At 39.5% G+C, this 19,847-nt stretch overlaps 1 protein-coding gene across 2 annotated transcripts; it reads right to left on the bottom strand.

Annotated features, from left to right (window-relative positions):
• Positions 1-1,248: 1,248 nt before the first annotated feature.
• On the bottom strand, positions 1,249-18,032 carry CENPI (centromere protein I). Of its 2 annotated transcripts, none has more exons than XM_084534564.1 (21): positions 17,963-18,032; positions 16,278-16,596; positions 15,859-15,996; positions 14,804-14,922; positions 14,095-14,202; positions 12,827-12,875; positions 12,468-12,514; positions 11,636-11,725; positions 11,139-11,267; positions 10,494-10,643; positions 10,106-10,226; positions 9,817-9,908; positions 9,395-9,512; positions 9,232-9,296; positions 8,658-8,755; positions 8,107-8,242; positions 6,191-6,315; positions 5,039-5,087; positions 4,661-4,894; positions 3,179-3,220; positions 1,249-2,386 (listed from the first exon to the last, which is right to left on the bottom strand). In XM_084534564.1, the coding sequence occupies exons 2-21, from the start codon at positions 16,465-16,467 to the stop codon at positions 2,255-2,257; spliced, it is 2,232 nt and encodes a 743-aa protein (XP_084390690.1). In that variant the 5' UTR covers positions 16,468-16,596; positions 17,963-18,032; the 3' UTR covers positions 1,249-2,254. The 2 variants fall into 2 exon arrangements, with proteins under 2 accessions (XP_084390690.1, XP_084390691.1); XM_084534565.1 differs by having other exon boundaries at positions 17,503-17,964.
• Between the last annotated feature and the right edge of the window lie 1,815 nt (positions 18,033-19,847).

Below are 19,847 nucleotides of genomic sequence, written 5' to 3'. Positions count from 1 at the left end.
CGAATAACAAAATTGTACAGTTTGTTTAGACTCAACACAAAAAACTGGTCATGTGATAGTAGTCTTCCCTAACATGATTCTGTCATTTCTGAAGCAAACACCAATCTCAAAGAAAAACTGATCTTGGGGACCAATAACTATACATGTACAACATTCAGCATATCATACAGCATTCTGCTATGAGCATCTTTAAATAAATCTACGTACACCACACATTAAGAACCTAGGCACCTTCCAGTCTCACTGGAACACTACAGAGCTCTGCTCCTTTCACAAACTCCTGAGAGCACCCAGGTAACAAGGAGTCCTTCTCCTTGGCTAGATCTAAGTGCTACTTGGAGATGTTCTGTTTGTTCCCTTCCTCACTGAATCAGCCTGCCGTACACAGATCTAGAACCGAGTCTCCCAGATTTTCCCAGGGCTCTCAATCCCTCCAGCCCTATTCCTAAACGGTATCCCAGTTAACAATGAAAAAATACAATTATCTTCTGTTGTTGACCAGGCTTCTATGAAGGACAAAGGCGAGGGATTAAGCTGTCTCTAAGAAGTGTAGTACACAGGCCTCCCAGAATAAGTGCTGACATTTTTAATACCTTTCTGAAAAGAAGACTGTTTAACATAGAAATTATTAAAAAAAAAAAAAAAAAAAAAAAAAGAGCCAAGGACTGCTAACTCTCCTCTTTTACTCAGCTAAGGACTGTAGTGCTCCTCCTTTAATCCTAAACTGAAACAGGAACATAAAACCCTCCAGGAGCATAACAAGTGACACTAGGATAGGGACTGCCAGCCAGTGGTGTTAGGAGGTGAGAGTTAGGAGAAGCACAAACCACCAAGCTGAGCTGGTCCAAAACTACAGTCACAGCTTCTAATAGTTACGTTAGCACCACCTCTTGAAACATATTCACTTGGAAGAGTTTGTAAGCTGCTGAGTTTCCACTATCACAAGAAAGTAATCAGGATTTCTGAAAATACATTTCTCTTGACAGAAACTAAGCAAGCAGCACTACGCTAGCTGGAATAGTGCAGCCAGATGAGAAAAGGAAATACTTTATTCTGGGAAGATCTCTTTGCAAGTCTTTTTCTTTCACAGTCTTAGAAAGACTTTCTTATTCTCTGGAGAAGAAAAAAAAATATATGCATACACACAAGTACATAAATCAGATCACCTAGTTGAACTTAAAAAATCAATAGGCTACAAAACCTAGAAGCAGTCTGATTTTGAGACAATGAAGAAACCAACACACATCCTTAGGGGCTCTGGAGTCACTCAGGACTGATGCAATTCCTTTACTGGATCAAAGTACAGATTCACAACACATAATTCAGTATATTGTCCCACCTGTTGAGCATTTGCAACTTCATTTCATAGCAGAGAGACAACGTTCACTCAAGTGTTGAAGACCCGTGTTCAGCTTCTCCCAACTTTTACTCAGTGTTAAAACAAAGTGACAGAAGAAACTTTTTATAGCAGTTCCTTCAAAATGGCAGTTGGAAGAATTTTTACAGAATATAAATTATACATATGTACACATGTAATATACAACATGTACAGAGCTAAAACAAAAAGGCAAGCCACATGAACTTATTAATAGAAAATAGGGAACAGGTGGCAACGCTGTTCAGATGCTCAAATTATCAATAAACCATGAACTGAGCACTAAGTTTTCCAGCTAAGTTAAAAGAGAATTATAAGCAAAGCTATCAAGAATGTCCCTTCTGGAACCTTCATAATGAAAATGAAGTTCAGGAAGATCAATTTGGCCACCCTGTTAAGAGCCAGTATGCACGTGCTACAACAGGGAAAGCTTGTAGTCCTTCAGTCCAGTATATATACAGTGTCCCTGAAAGGCAGATTAAACTGTCTCTTGCTGTCAAGGAAAGCAAAGAAGGTCATGGATCAACACTATGTATTTGAAGGAGCAGTGCTTCGTGCAGTTTCAAATGCAGAACGTTTGTTCCTCAATCAAAGCAGATATTCCAACAAAGAAAAACAAGGATGCTACACAGCGTATGAGCTCAGCAGCCTCAGACCAAAGAAGTTCAGCAGAAGGCAGAAATAGTGGTCAGTATTAGTGAACCAAGCCAGCCTAAGCATTCCTTCTGTATCTTCACTTTCCTAACACAGATGCCAGTAAGAAAATGCAGGCAAGGGTAATTGCTCTGTTTCTTTCCACCGAGGAAGGATTAGTGACACAGTCCATTATATTCTGCTTTTCTGTTCCAGAAGGTTCAAAGGCTCCAATGAGTCCCAGAGTCACACTTCCACATTCCTTGCTTTATTTTGAGAGGCCTGGGAAACACGATTGATGCTGCTTTCAACAAAGAGCTTCAGGCCTTCTAAACCTTGTGCATAGAGATAATCCAGATACCAGTTCCACTTCTTTCCCTATAAAAAGAAAGAATAATCAGATGTGCAAGCCATATCTATGTCTTTCTTGAAGCAATCTGAAAAGGTCTGCAAATATCACCTGCCACAGTTTGACAACAGCCATCCCAGTCCACAAATACCCAGATATACAGGGGTCCCATTCTGCACCCAGACACACAAGCTTTTCACTTATGTATTACATGTTCTTAGCTTGACAAACCATAATAAATATAACAAATCATGATCTTTTTTAGTACTGAAGAGATTTATAAATCCCAGTTCTCAGAGAGAAAAGTCTATTGGATCAACAACAAAGACATCAAAGATTGAATGAACGTGGATATTGAAGTCTTCCTTCCATCACTGAGTGATTTTTCCAGATCAGGCTATATGTGCGCTTTGATACAGGAAAGGGAAAAAAATGCCACAGCAATTGCTCAGTGGAGGGCCACTGTTCAAAGCTGTAAAAAAAGCTACACATTCACCTCAGAAATTTAATATTGAATTCATTGATAATAGGAATTCTGCTTCTAGTACTCCAAAACAATTTTTTTTTTTCCTGTAGTCTGCACAGCAAACAGCCTTGTCCTGATACTGCACTGACTCCTGGAGGAAATGTATAAAAATCTCAGATCACTGACCACAGCTGGCATAATTTCTCAGATGTTTGACGTGCTCGTGTTTGGCCCTGTTGAAAGACTGAACCTAAGTAGAGCTTGAATTTTCAAAATTTTTCTGGGTGAATACTACCACCTCATTTCTCCTTATCTATTGAAAATTGCCTGTTTTCACTGAAACATGAAATCTTACCTTAATTAAACTGAAGTTGAAGGTGGGATCATCTGGACAGGCCTTAATGAGAAGAAATAAAAACAACGTCAAGTCAGATAAAAAACATACATCCATTACTGAGCCTCGACTTAGTCACCTCCTAAATCAGGAATTGTAGGTGTGCAAATAAATTCAAAGATATTTAATTGTATCTCAGAACAAGTTTCCAGCATTATACTTGGCCAAAAAAACAAATGGCAAGACAAGGGGGAGACAGCCTTGCCCTGTGCTGCAACATTACTGGATAGCAACAGAGAAAATGTATAGATACCCTTAGCAACTGTATCTCCACAGAGTAAAAGCCATCCCTTCAAAACATCAGACAGATAATTCCCAACTAGACAGAGCAAGAAGAGAACATATGACATTTAGTTTACTGCTCATGTTCTCATAGTGTGCTGCAGAGCAGTGCCCTCTGGCGCTCAGCAATGAAGTGTTCAAGAAAAGATGGAACTGCAGGTAATTATGTTCTCTTGTCTTAATATACATCAGTGGTAGCTACTAAGCAAAATCTTTCCTGGTGCCGCAGTGGGAAGAATGCAAGAAATCTCCAGGCTTTTTTTTTAAACTTAAAAGCTACAAGGCAGTGTCAGTAAGCTATCAGGAAGCATCAGAACAAAAAGGACCTAGACAAAAGATATGAAAAACTAATTCTGCTATAACAGCAGAAAGACCAAAGAAAAGTTGTATTTAACAAAAATAAAATAGTTTCTTCTGGCAAAGGCAAAACTTGAGTTTAAGTCAGCAGTTACAAAGTACCTAGATTCAAGACACTAAGTACATAAGCCAAGGCAGATTTGTGAAGTGTTCCTAACCAGCATTCTTTCACCTTTCACATCAGATTTCCTAGGTTTCATTCCAAGAGCATCCTTGCTGTCTGCCAGCAATCCTTGTAACAAAATGGCAGCTTTGTGCACCTCTTGGATAGCCTACAAAAGCTAATTTCTCAGAGCATTATGCACATCTTGAACAGTAACAACTCTGGTAAGCTGCTCCCTCCACTGTTCAGTAGCTGCACCAAACACGAGAGCACTTGGAACCTTCAGCTACTAGCAGAACTCCTCGGACAATACTATACACCGTGATATCCTACTTCTGTACTTGAAATAGCTGCTTGTATTTCTTTTTAATAAGTGATTCTCAAAAAGTATTCTGCTAAAAGTTCTGCTATGGGCACCTGAATACAACTTAACTATGCATTTCTTCATGTGCAGAAGTTTAAAAGTTTAGGTCATGCACTGTATTCTATAAGGCGGAATGTACTATTGGAAAGCTTTTACTGAATTAGCTAAATAATGAGAAAATCGACTATTTTAGTTCTGTTTTCAGAACGATAAGCACAAATTCACATCTAGAACCATTTTACTCAGACACTGAGTAGACTTTACTCACTGAGAGACACTTCTTTAGAGAAACTGTCAATATAGAACATCTGGTGCTGCCAAAGGCCTACACCATTACCTGCTGCAGGAAGTGGGCAGCATAGCCCATCATAGCTGGGTGGTAGACAATGTTAAAGCTGTTTTTGAATTCCTGCACTCCGGTTTTCTTCAGCAATTCATCATCCAGACGAACACCCTGAGGATGGTTATCCTTCTGGAATACGTTGGATGTCCACAGACAGCCCACCATAGCTATTATGTACTGGTTGTATTCTTGGTATGTGTGGCTACTGAATTTGAATTGCTGCTTTTTCTGAGGGACAAGAAAATAAAATCAATAAATAGCACCTTCAAAGCCGTTATGTTCTTTCCAGTCCTTAAAAAAGAGCTATCAAAACACCTTCCCTCCATTCAACCCAGTTCCTTTCTAAGGTCCATTCTAGCACATAGCAGTTACCTTCTTAGTCAGCTCATTTTCTTTCGCAGCTACCAAGTTGGTTCGATACCTCAAAAAAACAAAGAAAAGAGAAAGTTAGATGACTGAAAATTTTACGACCTACCAGTGCCAACAAACACTGGAAGAATGTTTACACAGGATATTAAGAAAACTTTTATTTTCAACAAGAGAGACCATCAAACTTTTCTCCTCTTTAAAAAAAAAGAGAGGCAAGAAAATTAATTCAAAAGGACTTAATCACTTGACATGTTTTTGCTGGGGAAGGGTGGATGAGTCTGGTAAGATTTGTGTCTTGGACCAGCTTACCTGGTACAGTAACATTTATAAAGGCTATATGCAAGAATTTGCACACAGGTTTGAAATCAGCAGAAAAGTGCTGTATATCTTTAAGAAGGGAGACTTTCATTCACTAAGCAGAGAAACGGAAGCCACTGGAAGTAACGCAACTTGACAGTCGCTCTGTATAATAAGCACTAGCTCCTCTCATTTCCCAGGGACCGTCTTGTCATGTTAATTACCCTGCAGACTCCTTAGAGGAATAACCACATGGAGAGCCCTACGCCAGCTGTCAGCAATTGGCTACTCTTCTTCTCAAATGCAGCCACTGGAACTAACAAGGCCAAGAACAGCAGACATGTTGGTGGATCCTGCTGAGAGCTAAACAGTGCTGTCTTTGGACCTGCAGGCAGCTCAAGGCAGTCCCAAATTCCCACAGGGCTGGGGGGTGGCAGAAGTGCTTCCTACTCAGCACATTACAGAATTTGCAAGGAAAAGCTTAAGTCTGGTGGTCAGAGCACAAGACTGAGAAGTTTAATGGTTAACTACTAATGATTCCAGCTCTTTGTTGCTAGGTGACTTAAATTCTCTCAAAATATGTGAAATCCTTCCTTCACCTATCAAAGCTATGGAAATAATAAAAGGAAAGAGGTCAGAATCTTGCCATTTGGAATAACAGAGTGGGGAAAAAAATACGAACTACAGCTATAAAACACTGTATCAAGAATACTTGGCACAGCTGGAACATTTCACCTTTGCCTTATGCAATAAGAGAAAGTATAGATTTCAAATTCAGGTTTTACAAAGTAATTTCATTTCCAAAAGATCAAAACAAAAGACAAGAGGATTCCCTACAACCCACACCATTTGTAGTACCTGTACATAATGTAGCAGAGCTGATTCAAGCTGACAGAATCCATACTAAGCAATGCTGGGTAGAAAACTCCAGCAGGAGGCATTATCAACAGAGGCAGATTGTACTTCAGATACATGTCGCACACCTGCAAGAATGAAGCAAATCTAGGAATATTATTAGTGCCATTCACAAACCGCCAAACATTTAAGAGCAAAAGAGTGTGATATTTCATTCCAGCCACTTCTATCAGCTTCATCTAGGAGCTAAGACCAGGGTGAAGCAATTCTATTTGTTTCTTGCTCAGTACAAGACAGCTCACATCCCAGTATATTTCAACAGTTTTGGGTATACCATTACAATGGTAATTGGTTACATTCTGGGTCAAATATATCCAGATCCTGCCTTTTTTTTTGTGAACTCTGATTTTTTTTTTTTTTTTGATCATTACTAAGTATGCAGCTTGGCTTACACTTGATCAGACCTTGTTCCTAGCCTAAGTTTGCTGATAAATAGCAAGCCAAACTCATCCAATTGGGAAATTTATTCTTTCTTTTTGACCTGGCTGGAATTTCATGACTACATGATAAAGCTTTGCTCTAAGAAAAGATTATATGGACATAAACCACAAATTTATTATCAGGCTAATTTAGAATTTAAGGTTGAGCTTCAAGTAAAAAAGGCATTTTAAAATTTTTGCAGATTTAATAAGATCTTCAGCTAAAATGACAGCCTTAAAGTATGGATAAATAATACAAAGCAATATTGCTGTAACTTTACACATTACTGTCCTCTATTGCTTAGCCACACTAATATTCCCAAGCATAGGCTGTTACACTTCTCTTCAGGAAGATACGCATTGTTCTCAGAAGATTAGTGTCCTAAGATCTAGTAACTACAACTCAGATCATAGGCAATTAAGCTGTGACAACACAACAGACAGAAAATAGATACTACTTAAATTGTATTCAATTAGGCACCATTGTTTTAAGGTTCCTCTGCTCTAATACCATAAAAAATTTTTCACCAAAGACTATTTGTGAGGCCTTCACATTTCCTCTTGCCCTCAGTACAGCAAATACCACATAGATATAGGTAGATATCTGTATGTAATTGGGTTACTGGTATTTTCAAATATTTAGACTCTTTACTTAATATCTCAGCTGCATGATTTTAGAGATCTTTATAAAACTGACGAGTTCTGAACACATCAGTGAAGTGTAAATAAAAACATCTTAGTTGCATGCTAGAACACCAGTAACCTAAGGGTAGATGATTCTTGGTATATTCCCATAAAATGATCATTTACTTATTTTAAACACACTATCTTATGCAAATGTTGTTGCCTGTTAGTTTTGTGCATTTTTAATGGACATTTTCCTTACAAGTAGTTCCCAGCACTATCGCTGCTTTTTTAATGCTTCATAATTTCATCCAAATTGTAGGAGAAGCATGGCTAGAGTTCACATAGCAGTAAACACATCTACAGAGTTGATTTAGGGAAACTAGAGAGTAGGTGTATGCCTATTTGACACCGCTTTATCTATAGGATAAACTAGGAAAAAAAATGATTTTTTTTAAAGGGACATAAAGAAGAAGTCAGGATACGTTGTTTGAAATTGAACTAAACATTGTTTTCTATAATTAGTATTAAAAAAGCATCATCTGTTATGTTATGCCACATTTTTACTTCTCCATGAGCAATGCAACTCTGACTTAATTAAGAGCAAGCACTCACTGGTAACTTTTATTTCTGCCTAGGGATGCAATAGCAGTAGCTACCACTTGTAGATCTAGCAGATATTTGGAACATTCTGGCATTTAATCACAAAGTTCTGTAAACTATAACAAGGAAGGTGATTCCATGCTATAGCTGAAAAAAATGCAGTTGGCCTCAGGGCAATGGGATTTTGAAAGCCAAAACAAATGGAATACATACGATTTCATAGAAGTCCAGGATGAAGTACAACAAGAAGGTACAATTGTTTTCTAAACGCAATGCAACAGTAGAGATCCATCCAACAAAGTGGATTAGTTCAGCTATCCCATCCACTAGTCCAGAAAGGGTGGTATTCCTGCAGTAATAGACAGACACAACATTTGTGTATATACCTCTTCATAAATGCTAAAGAGGAAACATGGTAAAAAGCCATGGTAAAAACAGAAACTAGAAGTTATCCTTCTGCCCCACCACCCTCAAGCATCCAGCAACATGTATTTGGTCTTGAATATATCCAGTATTACATTGTTACCAACATTATTACAAAAACGACCCAGCTGTTAGTCTCAAGAATCTTGACTTCAGACTTTTCAGTGTCAATAGAAATATTTTTAAATTAAGGGTAAGAGTAGGATTGACAAGGTAGCTTGCAATATAGCAGAAACATTACGGCATTACTGACTGGTCTTCATGGTAGGTAAACAGGCATATCTAAACACTTGTGAACAGTGTACAAAACACCACATTATATTCACTTTGGACAAACTTACAGAGAACGAAATTGATAGTCGGACTCTGAATCCAGCCGAACCACGTGCCAGTTCAACCAGTTCTGCAACAGCTCTTTCAAACACTCAAGAACACTGCACTGTGAGAGTCAAAAAAGAAAACAGGTTGTTTACAATTTACATAAGTGAATGATACTAAACAAAAAATGCCACGAGAAATAAAGCATACAAGGAAACATATGAAGAGTTTCTCAGGACCACAAAGAGCATTTAGATAATTGCAGTATCCACTTAAACCAGATGTATACATTACATAGTTTTTTGCTGGAGAATGCAAGCTTCAAATAGTGACTTAAAATTGTAATAAAAAACTGTTGTCTTCTGTGCTATTACATAGTTCTATGTTAATCCAGTGCTTCTGCTTAATTACAGTCAAAAAAAGAAAATATCTTGAAGGCACTCAAATTCCCCAGGAAGTTACATCATAAATACATATTTTACCCTCACTTCAGCACAGACTCCCCCAAAAGAAGTCCTCTATACAACCCCTCAGATTGTTGTACCTTATACAAGTGCAGATAACAGTACCAACAGCCACTGTACTCACTTAAATTACCTTAAAATAAAGCGAGGATGTGAAAAAGAGCTGTGCCAGGGGATCACAGATATGTGATTTCATTTCTGAAATAAACAAGAAAGCAGCATGATATCTGAGCACAAATTCTTCCCCCCAAGATCAGACACTGCCCAACTTTATCCAAAGGATCTGCAACCCATACCAGAGAAGCTGCTGAGGGGGATCCAACTCATGAGTCTGAGGATTTGCGATCGGCAGCAGGAGCCATCCCAGAGAGGAAGGCTCCTGCACAGGAACTCCTCACAAGAAGAAAATCCTTCCTGCAGAGCAGAAGGTGAACATTCAAAAATTCATCTCACATGCCTGAACTTTGCCATGCTCAATTCACCCTGGAGAAGAGGCTTACGCCTGCTTCCTGACATGCAATTCTCCAGGACACTCAAATTATCATTCCTGCAGAAACCACAGCCATGTCCAGAATATTGGAAAATGTACATTTATTATTCTTTTGTCTATTTGAGACACTGCAATTTTTAAGAGATACTGCAGGAAACATGCAAGTCCCAAATGCACTTTAAGGGAAGAATTCATGAAATCTTTCGTTTCCACAAAATAGGCCCTCACCTGCAAGAAACATTCTGCCTTGTAGATAATTTCCAGGAAGTCCTTGAATTCTTGTTCATATTGGCTATTTTCAACCACACACCAGGTACACTCTAAACAGGAGAGAAGACTGCATTTGAACACAAGTATAGCAAGAATAAGCACAATTAAAAGCAAAATTCAACTTTTCTTCAGTATTTCTTTTAATGCTATATGATTACCACTGAATAGCAAAGTGCCATTACTGAATGGTGAAAAGTTCAGTCTTTTACCTCCATACCATGCCATGGTGGTTATGTTAAGTTCTTACCTTCCTGAAGAGTCTGTCCCATCCAGTAGTAGAGCCTCAGGTAAATAGATTCATCTTTGATGCAATTCATGTAATGAAGCAATAATGGGTTTGTTAACACTGAACCCATCTGGGAAGGAAACTGCAAGAAAAAAAAAAAAGAAAAATAGTTATTCTGTGTTTAAGTCTAAATAGTGCTAGAGAATCTCATACTATCAGATTTGTCCAACCCTTTTATTAGCAACAGGAACGTCTCCAGGAGTCACACTCATCGCCCTCAGGTAGGACTACATGCTTTGTCAGAATTAGGTAACCCACATGCCACTCACATATAAATAGGGCATAGACAAAAATCATTTGATCTCTCCAAATCCTTCATTGAACTTGCTGAGACCTTCCTGCCACTCACCTCTAAACAATGGATATTTTCTATGAGCTGGGTAAAGGCCTGCAGCTGCTCCACTGGAAAAAAATCATTTGCGCTGTTCTTTTCACTGTTCCCTACTAAATTTTGTGCGTTGGCACTGCTTGCAGGTATAATCAACTGGGTATTCCATTTCTGTAGAAAAGAAACACAAATGAACAGCAGTGACTCAGCTTCCAATGCAAACAAGTATGCTTGTGACCAACATTCCCATAAAGACTCCACTTTGAACAAAAAAAGCATCTAGGCTTTCATTATAATGGGAATGCTGTTTCCATATAGCTATCCCATCCTTCCCAGTGTTGAAATAAAGCTCAGCTCTCATTACTTGCCATTAATCAACATGAAAACAGCTGTTTGGCACCTTCTGGCACCAGGGGAGGTTTAGGTTGGATACTGGAAAAACATTTATTCACTGAAAGGGTTATGAGGAATCGGAACAGGCTGCCCAGGGAAGTGGCTGACTCACTATCCCTGAAGGTATTTGACATGCAAGTACGGCGGTGCTGAGGGGCATGGTTTAGTGGTAGAACTTGGCAGTGCTAGTTAATGTTTGGACTTGATGATCTTAGAGGTCTTTTCCAACCTAATTGATTTTATGATCCTAGAGTCTTGAGGCCCATAACCTACTCTTTTTCGTGACTGAGGTTGAGTTGTGCCTAAACACAGTGCTTGGGAAATTGGAGAATTTGCCTGGTTTCTTCGCCTTACAGCGTTGATTGCTGCTTTCCATGGAGCCTCTGAATTCTTGAAGTAAGTCTGTAAACACAAATCAGACACGTATGCAAGAAGCCAAAGTAGGATAAAGTGACAGAAAGACCAGTTTCTATTCCAGTAAACATCAGTGATGTGTGTGAAAACAGTTAAAACCAGAAAGCACATCAACAGGAGGATATAGGTAATCCTCATAAGGATAAAGGAAGATCGTTCCATTTCAAATCATCTCAGAGTGACGAAGAGAAAAAAAATGCAAGGCAAGGAATCCTCCTCTAAACCTGATTTTACTCAGTGAAAAGAGGCAATAGAATTCATCTTCACTGCTTAATCATGCTATTGTTTAAACAGAAAGCTCATCACAAATAGTGTCATAAATACCAGTTCCAAGTAGATTAAATCTAACTCCTTACCTTCATCTTCCCAGGAAGGGTTATGGACATGAGCTCAGGACGGAAGACCTTGTAAAGCGATAGCAGAGCCTGCAAATGAGGCTGCATTCCCTGTCAAATAACAGAACAAGTAACAACATGTGTGATATATTTTTAATATAAATATTGAAGACTATATTCACAAAGAAAAAAAAAGGATTACTAAAAGCTTTCAGAAGTACACGTCAGTAAGCAACCAGAGATGCAAAATGAGCAAAAGAAAAATTGTCAACAAGAACAGCATAGGGAGGGGATTGAAGAACGAACTTTCTGCAGTCACAACTCTAATAAAAAGAAATTTAACAATCAAAGCCATTAAAAATACAGTTCTCCACTGACTAAATGCTCCAAAAAACGTGTTATTCTAACTACATAGCTCCATCTATATTTCTCTAGAAACTTAGAACTTACTACTCGTGACTGTATTTTTTTCCTTATAGAAAAGGCAGCAAGATCCTATACATGCTTTTATTTTCCAGTCATTTTTGATACTGCTTGAAAAAGGAAGAGTAAAATTAAAGAAAGTAATAGAAAAAATAAAAGAAGCTGCTCTTTACTTCAGATATTTCACCATATCAGTCTATAAAACATAAAGGTGTTTTTTTCATGTCACTGCACGTGCTCACAAATTAACACATGAGAATTCAAGATGCACATGCAAGATATACCAGCTCAGATGTTACAAAGACTACAACCTACATTTCCAAGTCTAACCCCATCCTGAGCTGCTAGCCTCTCCTCCATCTTGTAAGTACACTTATAAGCTGCAGCATTAACCATTGTTCAAACTCTACAAAATTAGAAATGAACTTGCCGTTTTTGCTTGGAGGTCAAGCAGTCTCCTGACTCGAAAAGGCTTGACTGGAAAAACAGTTAAGAACATCATGAGTTTAAAAAACACATTATTTAACATTCAAGAGAAAATGAAATATCACTTTTATTGTAGGAAGTCATGACAAAGCAAGCAGAAACAAGTAGTCTTACTTCTGTGCTAATACGGGTTTCTGATCCAGAATGTATTGCACAAACCCGACTGAACTGCCACTTAGGCTTCCTTGCCTTAAAAGCATTGCCTTACCTAGTCATTGGAGTAGCTCCATTTGAAGAAATGGCAGCACCGGGAAACAGAAGAAACAAAAGGCTTTTTTAACTCATACAATTGGATAGACTTACCATTTTCTTTCTTAGTCAGCAGGTAGAGCAGGTGGCAGATATAGGGGCACTACAAAGAAAAAGCAGCAGTAAGCTACCCTGCCGATACAGACTGCTAATTATGATACATCAAAAGCGACACCCTTCCAGAAAGGCTTCACAAGCTGATATTGCTTCATTCAGTTGGCTGCCTCGAGTCATCATGGCATCCCCACTAGGGCAGAGCATACCTTACTTCTTGTAGCAAGCAGCCTGTTTTTACACGTCACTTACATCAATTTTAATTAGATACATTATCTACATTACAAGCTGTCCTTATAGTAATAAAGTTATTCAATGAGCTTTCGTCTTGTTTTGGGGAACATGGTCTACATATTTCAGAGATCAGCAGTGAATGGGCAGTAACATTTTCCAAAGCAAAGATACCCTTGAATCAAAATATTAGAGCTTCTAACTACAGTGAGTCTGCAAGGGTCTTAAATTGGGTTCAGCTGCGTTTTCCAGTTGTCCCATCATGCCTGAATAAGCTACAGAACTTAAATCCAGTTTTATGGAAAAAAGGTTATAACTAGTGTTAACCCATCCAAAACTTTGCAGGAAACATAGCTCAGAACTTCAGAAATTTATGTCTTGACCACAAAATATTCTGAACTGAAAGAATATCAACAATTTCATACCTATCTAACATGATTGCCAACTGGATCTTAATCTGAATTGAATCTATTTCAACATTCCAGCGCCCAGATTTTACAGATATCAAATAGCACAAAACTCCTGAATGTTTGCCCTGTTCTAAGCTACATTTCAAAGAAATTAAGTAGAACAGAATTTTGAGTTTTTAATCATTCTATAAACATTGCTCCTAAAGGTTTTTTCTTTTTGCCCAAGGTATGCAAGTCAGTTTCTTCTCAGGGACAGAGGACTACACCTGCTGACATGTCACATCAAAGGTAATTTCAGGCACTGCAGTGTCACAGCGTCTCTTAGGAATTTACATGAAAAATACTGTCTATCTGTTCAGATGTTACAGAGTGTCAATGCTTGGAAACATGTTTAACCAAACAGATCACAGTACTCACACTAAAATAATCCAACAGTACTTTCCCATTTCCGAATCAGAATTATCCAGCAATCTTAGAACTCAAAAAGAAAAAAGGAAACTAAGTTCTACCATCACATCGTCTCTCATACACAGCTATCTCAGACTAATTTTTAGTACCAATACACACACTACTAATGAACATTTAGGTTTATTTTGTGAATTCTGTATATTCTTCATCTCTCCTTACCAGCTTCTCATCATGAATGAAGGAAAAGAAGAAGCCATAAAGGGCATGAAGTTGTTCCTTGCGATCAATGAAGTCAAACATTGTGATCAGCCATCTTAGAAAAAGCAGCTGCAGACAGAAAGAGAGTCATCTTACATCAAGTAATAGACAAAACCAAGACAGAGCAGTCACTAGCCAGTTTAAGAGACATCATCATTAAAGGACACTCAAAGACAACCAGATAGCTACAAGATAAGCCTGAGAAGAGCTCCAAATTCCATGCTGTACAGCATGGAATTCCAGCTCCATTCCAAACGCGCAATAACCCCCAAATATGATGTAAACCTTTCAGCCATCTACATGAAGACCAAAAAGACTATTTCACTAATCTTAAATCACGATGCCAAGGCACACAGAACTTAGGTGATACCTTGCTGAGGTGGATGAATAATGCCTCACACAGCTCAAGTCATTCACAGAAACAAATTCCTTAGGAGAGGCTTCTCCAACAGAGAACCTTCCTGTTCTGTAACTGTGCAAATTCCCACTCACAATCCTCACAATCTCAGCTTCTACTCCCTTTCCATGTACAGGTTTCTCTGCCAGTCTTTCTAAAAAACAGCAGCTTAAGCAAGAACCTTGCATGTCAAAACCCCAGCTTCCTGCAGATAATCTGTCCTCATCATTCCTGTGCTGAAGCAGTAACTACCACAAACATTTATGAAGTTACCTGGACATTGCTTGTGCATTTGCTGACGCAGAGCCAAGATACAGATGAAACAACAGAACTTTCTGGTATTACTGAGGCTGGAACTAAGCTCTTCAATAAACGAGTATTCACTGTATCAGCTGGAAAACAAACATTTTAAAATTGGATGCTGCTCACAAACCAGGTTCTTTGACACAGTTTGGCAGTTCAGGTTAAAATCCCCTCTGGACAAGATTATTCAGAGCTTTATTGCTTACAGGAACAGCACACAAGAAACCAGTAGGGATTTATCTAAAAAATATGAGAAATATTTCTTTCCAGGTTAAAGAAAATGGCATATATATTATTCCAGTATAGAAATAGCCTTTAGGCTCTTGGCAAGACAACCAACAGTAACACAAATTTCTGGTAATATTAACAACCAATTACTTCAACAAATGAGCATGTGATTATCAGCCAAATATTGGCAGATTAGTGTCTTGGAGATAAGCCAACAAATTTAAACCAAGAAAAGAATTGAATTGCTTGTATAACGGGGAAAGAATCCCGTAACATCCTCTTAGACTAGAGGGAGTGAAAGGTTTAATTTTTTTTTAATTGAATATTTCATTAGTTTCAAAATTTAGGTGATGGCCACCATTTCAAAGAAAGCAGCATGAACTGATTGCTAGTATGACACTAATTTTATCAAGTTTCACAATACAACTATGACAGTTTGTTCAATTATTTTGATCCTGGGAAGAAGAAACCTATGGAAATAGTTACAAGAAGGAAAAAAATATAATGGTTGCTAAGGACACACTTCAAGCCTTTAAAGATCTGCAATTAAGAACACAGGAAATAAGCTTTTCAAAAAAGCTTTGTAACAAGCCATAATATTCTTCCCTATATCACTTACCTGTAACAAGAACTGAAGTTATTTTTAGCATGAATTCAGTTTACACTGGAGCATGCCAGAAATATTAATTTTATGCTAAATTTCCTAACAATACAGTTGCCATAAACACATTATCTCAAGCAGGTTTGATTAGAGGGAAAGAAGTTCACAGAAGACTTGTTAGCAGTAAGCATTTTACCAAGTTTGCCACTGAGTGCCACGGTTAGTAACGTATCAAACACTTCAGGGGGTAACCCTCTTTCCAGGCCAATGCTTTCCACAGTAGACAAATGTTTCTGCAAACCTTCACTCTTTTTCAATGAAACCCGGTCTTGAACTAGGGGAAAAAAAATAGATGACAGTGATGAAACAACTCGTGAACCGATACTGAATTATTTTAAACTTCTCTGAACTTTTCCCATATATAGTCCATCTTTTTGGGTTCTTTACATAGCAATAGAAAGCAGAAAAGCTTTCTAGACACTAAGGAGTTACCACGAAGTTCAGATATTAGAAGAGAGAAAACGGCAGGTGAAATTTGATTTTTTTTATTGTTATTTTAAAGAAATTGATAATCCTTTCAAACTGAGTTCGTTAACCTTAAAACTGTCCTCTTACCTTTCTCAAAGAATCTCACAGCTTGCTCAAGGGAGTTGTGCTTGCTGTCATCACTTGGAGACTGCTGATTTTGTACAGTTTTTTCAGTATTAATACTCCCTTCTTTTCGCCATGCAGAGAGATCGGTTTGATTGCTATCGTGAACACGGAGAGGCTGCTTTGAGTGCTTAGAACTCTGTCTTCGCTGCATTTTTTTCAGGCTGCCAGCTGAGACTGGAGAATTTCATTCATTTGTCATGTGAGTTCCAGTCCCTCATTACAATGATGGAAGAAAATAGATGATCCTCCAATTGATGAAGAACATCAGAGAGACAGTTTCCTGCAAAAGAAAAAAAAAATTTTTCTGACAAACAGACTTTAGAGGGATCCTGCATAAGGCAACTTCACAGCAAGTCATTTACAGCTGTCTGCCCCTAAACAATCAGACAATATGCTCAGAAGCTGTGCATACAGTTGTGCTATGAATTGAGAAATTCAATTCTTTCTTACATTAAAAAAGGGAAGAAAAAAAATCAAAAGTAAAAACTAAAACCAACTCCTTTCAAAATAAAACTTGTCTGATAAAATTTTATATAGTATTTTGATCCAAATTAACATAACCAGAAAGCCAACAGTATGCAATCAACAATTTCCTTTGCTGTCTATTTTATTCTTTATCAGTTCTGTTACTTGTGCTGTATACATCAACAGGTCACAATTTTCTGTGGGGGTAATGCTCAGATTTTACAGGACCATAAAAACACTTTTCTTCCTATTTTACAGAGTTAGATTCCTATATAATATATTTCTACCTAGTAGCTGAGATTTAAAATATATATGTTTTGGTAAATTTCCAAGTGAAGTACAAGAGCTACTAATACTGTCAAACTGCCTAGCCCTGGCTGAAATACAATCATGAGAAGTGACATTTTCTCTGTGTGTTAGAGAAATCAAACTTCTACCCCGAAAATGTGACATGTTGCTACAAGTTCCTGGGTTTTGCAGAGTGCATGTGCATGCCCCTGAGCTACTGGAGCAATTGCTTTTGCTTCCCAGCTTTCCCATCACAAGAAAACAGAAAGATTTTCAGCTCACGCTCCTCTTCAGCTCTCACTTACTCAAGACGTTAGAACATTTTTCTGTTTCCCTTTAGCTTTGTTTGACATAAACTTCTGCGACCAGTACAGCAAAACCAAATTTCTGGCTAGCTACGTTAAGATCTCTTCCGCAGTACCATGATACTCACCGAGGCACACACAATGCTTACAAATAACACCTACCAGCTCCAGCAGAGCTGCGTGGCCTCGGTTCAGATGACACCCCCAAGGCAATCACAGCTCGCAGAGATGCAGGGAGGTGACGGACGCTAACCGAGATGTTCTGAAGCAGCGAAAGCTGCTGGTGGTGACCTTACCCCGAGTGCCCCGGCACCCTGCTTGCACCCCGAGCCACAGTTTGGGACGAGGCCTGAGCCACCAGGCGCCAGCTGCCACACGCAGCCCCCTCACAACGCCCTCCCCTGGCGCAGCAGAGGGGCTGGGCAGGAAGCAGGACGCCGCCAGAGCCCACACCAACCCGACAGGGCCTTTCCGCAGCACCCCCGGAGGCCGGGCCCGCTGGGGGAGAAGCGGGTGCAGGCCTCAGGGCCCGGTTGCCACGGCTGCAGCCCCCCGGTTGCCATGGCTACGGCCCCCCGCCGCCATTACCTGCCGCCCGCTCCAACCGCCCGCAGTTCAAACCTCCGCGCCGCATCCCGCGCATGCGCGCCGCCGGCGCTGAGCATGCGCAGTGGCCCCGCCCGGGCTGCGTTCGCCGCGGGCCGTTGGCGCTGGGCGGGGAGGGAGGGAAGGGGCTGAGGGGGGGTCGATGGCGGCCGGCGCCTCAGGGCGGCCCCGCGCCTGCGGGCAGCCCCCTGCTGCCCTCCCTCAGCCACCTGCGGCTGGAGGGGCTGGCACGGGAGGGTCCCCGGAGGGAGAGTGGGGGCTTGGAGAAAAAGAGCTCTGAAAAGAAGGGAGAAAAGCGCAGGGGAAAAATGAAAAATAAAGTGTATATTGGCCTAATGTGGTGTTACGGAAGGATTCAGTTAGCTCCTGCCACCTCACCGCCTCCAGCAAGCAAAGATGAGTTCCAAAAATAGCTTGGTAATGCTGGGGGTCAGCGATGGAGGTCAACCCAATGCAGATATTCTTACATATCTATATATAATAATATATAAATATAATACAGAATTCTTGGATGCACAATGTGTAGCTGCTGGTGTGGGCAGTAATCCATACTGCTGCAATACAGAAAGGTGGACATGGGGATGTTCTTCAGAATCCCCTTACAGTCTGCAGCTGAAGTACTTACAGGGATGGTCTTTGCTGTACCAAATATTCTACAGTTATTTTATTACTATGGCATCCATACGACTTCTGGTAAAGGAAGTACAAAAGACTAATGCTTGTTTCCAAAATTTTAGGGAGTTGGAGGTAAGACACACGTGGGAATGGTAGCTGGCCACAACGTAGCTATGATACAGTTTGTGAGGACTCTGCAAAACTACAGTATCAACTGGATATACCACATGTTAGCATCTATCATCAGTTTTCGCAGTGATACAGTACTGACATCTTACTGAGGTTTTAGTATCTTATCTCATCACCACATTGTACTGAAGCAAAAATTTATCCGAGACTGTTTCGTGAAAATTTTCAAATGCTTGTAGTTATCACTGTGTGGCCCAATGTTGTTCACATGGCTTCAATCCTACATCACCTTGTCTTTCTCTGAAATTCCTCTAACATGATTCCGCCTGCTTTTGGGCTTTTTCTGTATTTGAGCATAGAAAAAAAAAAAAAAAGAAATTTGTTTCTATCACAACATTTTTCTCCAAATTTCAAAAAGTTTATTTTCATGAATAATTAAGAAAATAAGGAATAACTCAAAACAGACAAACATCAAGAAAAACAAACAAAACTCAGAGGTAAAACACACTTCTCATGACACTCCGTAAGATTTCAGATATAACACAGGGATTCAGGCTCTTGTGAGAGGACTTCCCCCAGCTCACTGAAGCTGTATGTGAGATGCACCATGAGGTACCTGGACAGGTTCAAACCTTCATTAGCAATAACCAGTGATTCCATGAATTTGCAGCAGTTGTGAAAAAGGATTTTTTTTCCTTGAAAGAAAAGAGGTAGTGTGATGCTTTTTGCCAGCAGCAGACAACTATTTTGAAATATGGGGGTTCATTACCAGACTAAACACAATTCTTCAGGCAGTTTTGCTTCCCATCCACTCAGCAGGGATCCTTACTCTCTGCTGAGGGGTAGATACCATTGCTTCAAAATGGAAAAAAAAAATAGCATTAGCAGGCCATTGTCCCAGTTTTAAAGCCTCTGCAAAACGTGTAACCCAGGAAGATGCAAGTAGTGTATCACAGGTTTTCCCTGCATAACCAGTCCACCAAACAGACCGGTCACAGAGGCAGCAACAGCTAAGGAACCCTCCTTCAAATACAAGTAGCATTATGCTCAGTAGGGTCCTTTCTTCACCTGACTGTGCAAAAAAAAAAAAAGCCTCCATTTGTGGCTGGGGTAGCTCTAGGAG

Source organism: Aythya ferina (genome assembly GCF_964211825.1).
Source record: "Aythya ferina genome assembly, chromosome: 13".
Lineage (NCBI taxonomy): Eukaryota > Metazoa > Chordata > Aves > Anseriformes > Anatidae > Aythya > Aythya ferina.
Note: the sequence above shows the minus strand (reverse complement) of the source record. Positions and strands in the feature narration are given on the sequence as shown.